The sequence below is a fragment of the Limulus polyphemus genome, unplaced genomic scaffold, assembly GCF_000517525.1.
Source record: "Limulus polyphemus unplaced genomic scaffold, Limulus_polyphemus-2.1.2 Scaffold1911, whole genome shotgun sequence".
Taxonomy (NCBI): Eukaryota; Metazoa; Arthropoda; class Merostomata; order Xiphosura; family Limulidae; genus Limulus; species Limulus polyphemus.
The window spans coordinates 164092-174507 of record NW_013667521.1 but is presented as its reverse complement, the minus strand read 5'-3'; the positions used below and the strand labels follow the sequence as shown (position 1 = coordinate 174507).

Here is a 10416-nt window from a genome sequence, read left to right as displayed (position 1 = left end):
CCTAAGATAACCTTTCATTAATCATGAATTTACATAACTTCCGTCCAGGGGACGGGTACTCCAGCTACTTATAAATAAAATAAATTATAATATCAGTTATTTGTATATTACTAAACACCAAACTTATATTTGAATTATGTAGTAAATTCGAAACAAATAGTACGTATTAAAAAATCCTATCGCTGAAAATTTTGTACTGAAAATGTTCTATTTTTTCTCTCCCATCCATATTGGTTTTTTTATACATTATATGACAATTGATTTGTCATTTATGAACATCACTCAATGATGCAACTTACAACGAAATGCACTATAAAGTGAAAGTGAATGGGATGACTAAAGTTCTGTTGAAGAGGTACTTCGAGAGGGAAGAAGACCTTACGGGTGCAGCTATTGATGTACAAATTGACATGACAGGTGTGGCTGTTATAGAAGCAGAATTAGAAGACAGTGACTTCATTATAGAAGATAAGGACCTACTAAGTCTAAGAGCACTAAGTAGAGATGAGGCGTACAATGACGTCAACATGAGTGTCAAACTGACTGGTAGGAAGAGAGAAGAGAAACAAAATCTATTGTGTCAGCATACAAATAAATTAGTAAATACGGACCTCAGGCAACACAATGTCAAGATGAAGATGAGGGATCCTGTTAAGGAGAGGCCCTACTGGAGATCCTACCCTACCCAAAGTGCATTAGTCAATTACTGGATTAGAAATTTATATTGTGTCCAAGTATAACGATAGGCGTGGTTTGTACTAAATTAGTTTTGTGAAACTGAGTGTAATAATATTACTACATATATGGTACATTAAATTTCCATGATAGTATTGCTTCTATCAATTTATTGAATGCAGTGACTTAGATTGAACGCATCTTTAATCACACTCTCCAAAACCTTTCCAACTACTGATGTAAGACTAACTGACCTATAATTGCCTGGACAATGTTTATCACCTCCTTTAAATATTGGACTAACATTAGCCAATATTCTAATACTCTTCCACTACTCAATGACCTATAAAAACATTAGCTAGTGGTTCACAAATAAAATTTTTAAGTTCTTTTAAAACTCTAAGATAAAAGAGTCCAGGGAGTTTATTAATTTTTAGGTTTCCCAACGTTTTTCTTACAATTTCAGAACTTAAAAGGATATCTTTTACATCAATATTTTCCCAAATACATTAAGTGCTCTGGTTGAAACATAATACTTGTATCTTCCTTAATAAAAACTGAAGAGAACATATAATTTTTTAACTTTGCCATCTCGTAATCGTCCAAATCAGTTCCCCACTATCATTTTTAAAATGCACAATCCCCATCCTAACACTTTGCTTACCCATCATATACCTAATGAATTCCTTATTGCTTGATTTAACTGTCTCAGCCAACCCTCTTTCAAATACAGTTTTGCCATTTAACTTCCTTTTTAACCAGCTCTCTTGATATCTTATAGTTCTCCAAGTCCTTATATTTCCAGTAAGTTTACATTTCTTGAATTTATTATATATGATCTCTTAAACTTTTACTGAACCATACTGGCTTATTCCGCTCCGCTCCGTTCCCATTTTTTTCCTATAGGAAATATGTATGTTCTGAACGTATATCAATTTCTCCCTAACTGCTTCCCACATCTGTTTAAGATCCCCTACCAACTCTTTAGTCCAATTTACAGGAGGCATATCATGTCTCATTCCATCAGAATTGGTTTTCCTGATATTTGGAATCAGGGTACTATTCTTCTTCAATTCTACATATACTAAAATCCCACACCTAATAGTGCAATGACGAAAATAAGTTAATCTGAGAATATCGTACTATTATGCGATTGGCTATAAATGTGGAGAATAAACAATGATTTTTAGCATCATATGATAATAATAAATTTCAAAACAGTTTTAATAAAAAAAAATTATTTCTTTTATTTTAACTTTAAATTTCAACTAGATCAATGTGCTAGGCTACCAGTTAACATGTATACTGAACACAACTATAGTACAACTACATTCTGTATAGAAATGCTTGAATTGAAACTCACACTGAATTAATATTTTTAGGAACGGTATAAAATATTCTTCTATAAGATAAGTAATTAAATTCAATATTTAAAAATTTTAAATTTTGTTTGAATTTTCTTTTAAACACGAGGCGGCGCTGTTAAACACTATGAGTCATAAGAAGAATCCATGTTTATAATATAAGTGTAGTTAAACTTAGCTTAAAATATAATTTATAGAGAAAAACTCAAATGCAGGATTAATGATTAGTAGTTTTTGGCAACAGTTTTCACAAGTAAAGTGATTGTGTTTAAGTACATATGAAAGGTCGAAATAAAGGATTCAAACAGGTAATTCTATCATTACTCATTTACTATATGTCATTAGTCAGTGTAATAATTTAAGTTTTTGTGAAACTGATTGTAATAATATTACTGCATATATGGTACATTAAATTACCATGATAGTATTGCTGCTATAATTATAAACTTATTGGAATTGAATGCAGTGACTTGGATTAAACGCATTGCATACACTGAAGGAGTGAAGCTATTGTTTTAAATTTAAAAATTTGACTGTTCAAGTAACTGCAATATTAGTTTATTACTGTATTAGTTTGATATTATAACAGTTACAATTAAAATTTGAGGACTGTCTGGGAGACTAATGTGCTTATGCTCTGCATCTGGCTGCTTCCTTCAGTGTTATCATTATCAAATTAATTTAATGTCACTTTGTCAGTTATTGTTCCTGGCTTTGGTCATTGGAGTGACCCATGCTTTCATGATGTATGCTAAAAATTGCACGAACCTCAGAATCATTGAGTGATATACTTATTATAATAGCTAGTCTACAGAATTCATTTTTAATTCAAGGTTGTCTTTATGCACAAATAAAACTAAAATGATTTCAAGTGTAACACTACCAGTATTATCATTCGTTCACTTACATCAATACTATGCCATATTCCAGCTTTTCTGATGAGCTCTGGTATTAGGTAAAAGGCCTCATTGGCAAATGTTGTTATGGGATCGATATATTATAATGTATTCTCTTTTGCTTTCATTCATGGATTATTAGAATACCAACAGTAGCTAGCAAGAAGGAAGCAGTCGTGCATTAGCCTTTGAGGCAGTAATCACAGTTTTTAGTGATAAGAAAATTGTTCCTATTTATTTATAATTATCATAAATATTTATTGGGCCCGGCATGGCCAGGTGGTTGGAGTGCTCGACTTGCAACCTGAGGGTCGCGGGTTCGAATCCCCGTCACACCAAACATGCTCGCCCTTTCAGCCATGGGAGTATTATAATGTGACAATCAATCCCACTATTTGTTAGTAAAAGAGTAGCCCAAGAGTTGGTGGTGGGGGTGATGACAAGCTGCCTTCCCTCTAGTCCAGATAGCCCTCGTGTAGCTTTGCGCAAATTATGAAACAAACAAATATTTATCACAGTAGTTTAGAACTTAAGTAAGAGGAGGGGGGGAGATTCAGTAACCTATGCTGCTTCATAATTAAACTTGTTGCTTCTAAACTTATTAACAAAAAATTAAAGACTAATGCTTTAAGAAGTTTATATTTCAAGGTTTTGTTGAAAACAATTATGACTGCTTTAGCTTTTACATGTTTTCTTCTGCTTACAGAAGAGAAGATGTTAGCAATATACCTGAGCATTGTATGGGAAATATTGATACTGACCTGAATTATATCAATATTAAGATTTTAATCTCATGGTAGTAAAGGGAAAGTAGCAGAACCAGATCATGTTTTAACTGTATCTCAGCTTTGAGAAGTTGTAGGCTAGTGATCTAAACTCTTCACAAAATCTTGTTTCTTTCCTTTTTAACTGTATAAGCTATTATGACTTCCATTTCAACAGGGAATCATGTAAACTTTGGAACAAAGTTACAAAAGCTTAGCTTGGTCATATGTTGTTGGAAGAAGAGATGTTTATGAACAACTACAGTTATAGTCCTGATTTTTTTAAAACTTGTTTTATCATTATACACTTCACATGAATTATAATTTTGTGGGATGATAAGAAAATAAATGTTTTTTATAGAACAAGATAAGGTAGATTAACTAGGCTTAGTTTAATCCAAAAGATTGGAAGTTACTCTTTTTTTTTCAAGAGAGGTGATAAAAATTGTCCAAGTAATTATTGGCCTATTTGTCTTCCGTCATTGGTAGAAAATGTTTTTAAAAGTCTGATAAAAAAAACTTTACATATTAATTTAACAAAGTTTAAAATTTTGTTGGATACTAAATATGGTTTCACTGGGGGAAAATCTTGTTTTTCCAATTTATTGACATTCTTTGAAGAGGTTACTGCTTATGTAGATGAGGGTAAAGGTGTGAATTTATTGACATTTTTTGAAGAGGTTACTACTTATGTAGATGAGGGTAAGGGTGTGAATTTATTGACATTTTTTGAAGAGGTTACTACTTATGTAGATGAGGGTAAGGGTGTGAATTTATTGACATTTTTTGAAGAGGTTACTAACTTATGTAGATGAGGGTAAGGGTGTGAATTTATTGTATCTGGATTTTCAGAAAACATCCAACAAAGTGCCACACAAAAGGCTTGTAGTGTTGTGTTCAATCTTGGGCTTCTTACCTTAGGAAAGGCATTGAATTGTTGAAAAGGATTCAAAGGAGGGCTTTAAGTCAAATTCTATGAAACACCATTAACTCACCAATCACATTACAGTGTGAATGATCTCCCATGTTTTGTGTTTGTTTAACTACCAATTCAGTTTTTTTTTAACTGACTAATTATTGTATAAGTATTTTGCTTTTGGAAATACAGTCCCATTACTTTTCATGTTTGAAGTACACCATTCTACATTTTGTTGTGAAGTTAACTAATGCAATGTAATTTGATGTGTTATGTTTGTGGAATTGTTGTACTTTAATGTGTATAGTTTTGTTTAACTGTTAGAGTATTATATAATATTCTAACTTGTGAGTTATAAAATTAATATGTGATGCACTTGCATTGACTGTTTCTGTTGTACTAAAACTGTTTTTGCCCTTCTTCACATGAAGAAACCTTATGCCTCGGGGGGTCAAGAACAAGGTAGGACATAAAATCAGGACTTTTAGTCAAGTAGGTCTTACGTGGGAACTCATAGGACTGCTTGTTTGCCTGCTTCCTGTTCATCATTAGGTTGGGTTATGGAAATGTATTTAAAAGTATATTGATATGAGTGTCTTTAAGGTAATCTCGTGTTTGATGAAGAGACGAAAATTTGATTTTCTTTCACTTAAACTTTTCATGTCTATTTTTTCTTACATGATTGTACAACATAGTGTTATTTCATAGTAACTTATAGTGTTTTACTGTTGGAACAGAAAAAGAGCTAAAAAGAATATGTTTACATACAAAATGGTGTGAATATGTCTCTCTTGATCATAACACTGGATCACACAACAGTATGTTGGCTAGTAAGATGGATAAAAGTAAATCAATGGGACAAATCTAGGCTTAAAGGAATTTAGATATAATGTTGTAAGTGTTGCTATAGCAATATTCTTTTGTTTTATGAGAATTTTTAATGTATGAAGGATCACTATTACTAGACAGACGTGTGTAAGAAAACTACCATAGTTAATTTTCAGCATTTTTCTACATACAATCAATCGTCTTGTTCATGCTCAAATATTAGAAATGTATATATAAAAGTTCAGTGCGAGTAAAAAAAGGAAAAACAGCATAATTATAATCACCTCTAAAGAAGCTACTGCTTTGTTTATTGAACACACCATAAGGGCAAATAATTTTGTTAGGAACACAAAATTAAAGGTTTTGACAACTTAAAATCACTAGACGTATGAAACTTGCTCAGTGTAGTCAGTGCAGCCAAGTGTAGTCAAAGAAATGTTTTATGCAATAAATTTGAAAGTTTTTATTGATATTCCTGTTAGGGGAAATATTAGAATTGGCCTGAATTATATAAATAACAATCCCTTTATGGTACAAAGAAATATTTAGAAATATATCAACCAGGTTTTTAAAGAAAATCAAACATCAGGTGTGTAAACATCTTTCATTTTTGCAAGGTCAATAGATAGTGGATAGGTTTCTGAGTATTGAAGAGTTACTAATATTACTTTTTTTTTTTAAGGGGGGGTGTGATAAAAGTTACCCTGGAAATGAAGCTAGGTTCCAGATAAACTATTTTGGGGTGGGGTGGGCTGACACTTTACAAGATCTTAAGAGAAAAATTTATAGTTTCTTGAAAAAGTTGGGTTTAAATTTTTACTTTTTCTCAAGGATGGGTGTACAATGTATGTGATGTATTTGTTGTCTGTAAGCTATATATCAAACAATACAGTGATTTGTATAAACCTAAATGGAGTTTATTTTTTATCAGTGCCCCCCCAAAACTATATAGTTGTTTCATAAAGTAGTGATAAAAGGTAAAACATAAACACTATTACAGTGTAGATAGAAAAGGGTAGTATAGTGGTCCTAGATTTGTCCCTGATCATCAGAGTACATGCATGGCTTGAAGTTTGACATCAACTCTCTATACAGTTTTTGTTTTCTTCTCTTGCTGCATGTTAGTAATAAAAGAGTTCCTGCTGGAAATAGACTGCATGTTTTAGTGTAGTCGTTAGAATTTAACTAGATCATTAATATTCTATGCATGCTGAAAATTTTTTTGACATTAAGTAGTTAGTAGATTCGTGTTATGGAGTTTGTGACTAAACACTGGGAGCATCAGCTATTCCTAAACCTTGTGATTTATTTATTATTTTTTCGTCTTTGTAAAATCATTTGAAAAAGATATAAAAGTTTCTTTGTGTGTATAACCATTTAATTTCTATAAAACAAAGACAACCCAGAGTTACATTACCATTTTTTTAAGGAATTATTTTTGAATTTGTGGTGTGTTTTTTTTCATGATAAATGTGAAGTTTCACCTCAAACATAATATTTCCTAACAGGAAAAATGATTGATGAATAAGTTTAAAAGCTAGACACGTTAATCTTTTAAATAAATTGTCTAAATTAGCTGGTATGTAAACTTTCTACACCTTACATAAGAATTATTTGGATTCCTCATTTACACAAGGATTTTGGAAGTATAACTGAGTTTTAATTTTAAATAAATCTTGGTTTAAAAGAAAAATCACATTTTATAGCTGCAAATGCTTCCAGTGGAGTGATTATCTTTCATATTGTTTGTTTTTTTAAATAGAATTTCATGAAGAATGTATATTTTTATATGCACTGAAGTCTTGTTTTCAAAATTGGTTTAAGAATTATCATAAAATCTGCACAACAGGTCACATTTTTCATCAAATGACAGAAGTTTTAATATTCTGCAGTTTTTTTTATCCTCTTTTTGTTTTGTAATATGACTACCAGTTTCTGTGTAATAAAGAAGTACATCTATCATGTTATATATGTTTATCACAGCTCATGAGATACTTTGTGCACTATTTTAGTGTAATAACTTTAAAAACTAGATGAACAAAATTGATGCAGAAAAAAAAATTGTTGCATTGTGAGAAACAATACAGAGAAATGGAGATTTTTTTTAAAGTTGTGTCAATGCTCATTAGTTTCTAAAATCTTATTAGATTATCAAATGTTTTATTTAATGTATAAACAAGTTAATATTTACTGTATAATCCTTATTTTTAAGCTCGTTTTTGATTTAAAATATTTCAGCTAATGCCTACTACTAACTACCTGTGCGTTGCAGATTTTCAAAAAAATTAGCTAATAAGCATTATAATATATTTAGTAAAGTAGGTTTTTACTTAATCTAATGCATTCATATTTAATATGTAGTAGTTGCTGCAAAATAATGCAACTTGCTGGTCTGAAACTACTTTTTGTAGACACATCAGGTCTAACCTGAATGTTGCCAATTAATGAAATTTAAGCTCACTTGTTTCTTTTTATCATTTTAATAGAGTTGACCTGTGTCGTATTTTGATCTAGGAAAGAGTAGGATGGCTGAGAAACCACTCAAAGTTGGTAACAGGGTAGAAGTTGTTGGAAAAGATGTGAAAGGAAAAGTAGCGTTTATTGGCACCACCCATTTTTCACCAGGAAAGTGGGTGGGTGTCATTCTGGATGAATCAAAAGGGAAGAATAACGGAACTGTACAGGGAAAAAGCTACTTTCAGTGTCCCGATAGTCATGGGATCTTTGTACGACAGTCACAGGTTGTTATTATTTAATTTTCTTTAAAACTCTTGCAATCATGTTAGTAAGTTTCAGTTGTAAACATTAGAAACTGGAAGTCCATAAATCCAGAAACATCCATTTTTCAGAGATTGATTTTTCTCCTGTTTGGCATGGTCTGGTGGTTAAGGCACTCAACCCACAATATGAGGGTCACAGGTTCCAATCCCTGTCACCAAACTTTTTTGCACTTTCAACCATTGGAGCATTATAATGTGATATTCAATCCCACTGTTCATTGGTAAAAGAGTAGCCCAAGAGTTGGCAATGGGTGGTGTTAACTGGACTAACTGCCTCCCCTCTGGTCTATCACTACTAAATTATGGATGGCTAGCACAGGTATCTCTTATATGTTTGTGCAAAATTCAAAACAAACAAATAAACTTTTCTCCTGTTGCTCCATTCATCTTAGTAAATACAAAGATATTAATATATCAAACAAATCTATTATGATTACAAAGATATTAGTATATCAAACAAATCTATTACGACATTTCTTCCAAAATTTACAAAAACAAAAAATCAGTTCTGTGAATTATCAATTACTTTTGGTCAAATAAAGAACTGATGTCACTAATTTAATATACTGGGATAATAATGGGTATGTGGTGTCATAAATTAAAAACGTATAGTAATTAGAATGCACTGATTTGTCAGTTGAGTACCCTTGCTGTTATTGTTATTTTCTGCCATAATCTCAATGATATCTCGTGAGGTTCAACCATATTAAGAGAGTTAGGTAAGTCCTAAATCTGTATACTAAGCTAACATTAGCAAATAATCCTCATAAGGAAAAGTATATATAATAAATAAAAAATAATACATTTATATATTAAAAAAAGAATAGAATATGACTATTTCTATAAATTAAAAAAAAATGTTATAATTCTAATACTTTAATTTAAAAATTGGATAGTTTTTCTAACACAATCTAAGATCTTAAATTATTGGCTTGTAGGTCTGAAATTTTTTCTTTGAGCAAATGTTGCATGACAAGCAAATCTAGTGCATGTTAAGTCATGCAGTAATCACGTCCACGTGTAGCTGGTATATATATATATACCGTATTGCCCCTAATTAATGCAAAACTGCAAATGGGGTGGGGATGCTAACTATAGTATTTGTGCAGTTCTGGATTCTGTTTTTCACATGTGATTTGTTGATTTTAATGCTAATAAGTGTGTGTGTGTGTGTGTGTTTGTTTTTCTTTCTTTTTTTAATCAAAATTACAGTAATAAAAGTGGGTTATATGTTGGATTACTATTGCTGTCAAACAAGGTAAGCTTCATAAAAATACAAGGGGAGGTGATAATTAGAGAGGGGCAATATAGTGTGTATATATACATACATTTTCTGAAACTTAACTGGTTTTTATCAGTGGCTATGTTCAATGAATAAAAATGTACAATAATTGTAAACAGTAGTTAATAACCCAAATATATGTATCACCTTATAACCAATAACCTAATTAAATATTACCTCCTAACAACTGAAATTTAAAGATCCAGAAAAATGACCAATAAAATATATTTACACAAAAAAATAATATTTTGCTCATTTCTTTACAAATGCCAAAGGATTCAATAACATTATTAAAACAATTAAAATGACAAGAACAAAAATATTTATCAACAAGGACGAGGTAGTTATCAGGATTTAGATATGACATTGGAAAAGATGTATCCAAAGCTATAAGTTAACCATGTCTGTCTTACAAATAGGAAAAGTCAAAATCTTGTCTTTCTTGTTTATTTATTTATCATTGCTTGGGCTGTCTTTTGATGTATTATTTATGTATTTTTGTTAGTTAAAGGTATTTGATGATGGCTCCAACCGAAGATCAATGGGTGGTACACCTTCGCCCTCTCCTTCACCCTCAACTAGTTCACCCAATCTGACTGCAACCACTCCTCAAGATGAGAGCATGCGGAGGTCAATGGGAGGTACTCCTTCACCATCATCTAGTTCTTTTAACCTCACCACCCCAGGAAGCACCCCACGAGATGAAAACAAAAGTAAATGATTGGTTGAAGTTACATAGAATCAAGGAATAGTTTTCAGAAGCTTATCAAATGTAATAAAATAAGTGATGGGCAAGACACAAGTAACCCTCGCAAAGAAATCTAGAAATTTTACACACAAATTAATTTTTTTTAACTAGGCTGTACTTACTGTGCATTTTTTGTGGAAACGAATGAACCTGTAACTCCATA

The 10416-nt window shown here is 31.4% G+C and overlaps 1 protein-coding gene across 4 annotated transcripts in view; it reads left to right on the top strand.

The window, feature by feature from the left end:
• Positions 1 to 2170: 2170 nt before the first annotated feature.
• The window catches only part of LOC106465332 (dynactin subunit 1-like), a 58017-nt gene continuing 49771 nt past the window's right edge, over positions 2171 to 10416 (top strand). Inside the window, exons 1-4 of one of the 4 annotated variants that reach the window (XM_013925547.2) lie at positions 2171 to 2347; positions 5047 to 5077; positions 7958 to 8184; positions 10011 to 10218. In XM_013925547.2, the coding sequence (XP_013781001.1) occupies positions 2318 to 2347; positions 5047 to 5077; positions 7958 to 8184; positions 10011 to 10218 (496 nt within the window). In that variant the 5' untranslated portion in view covers positions 2171 to 2317. Of the gene's footprint in view, positions 2348 to 5046; positions 5108 to 5150; positions 5168 to 7957; positions 8185 to 10010; positions 10219 to 10416 lie in introns of those variants that run through there. The other 3 variants (XM_013925548.2, XM_022393196.1, XM_022393197.1) reach the window with 3 other exon arrangements.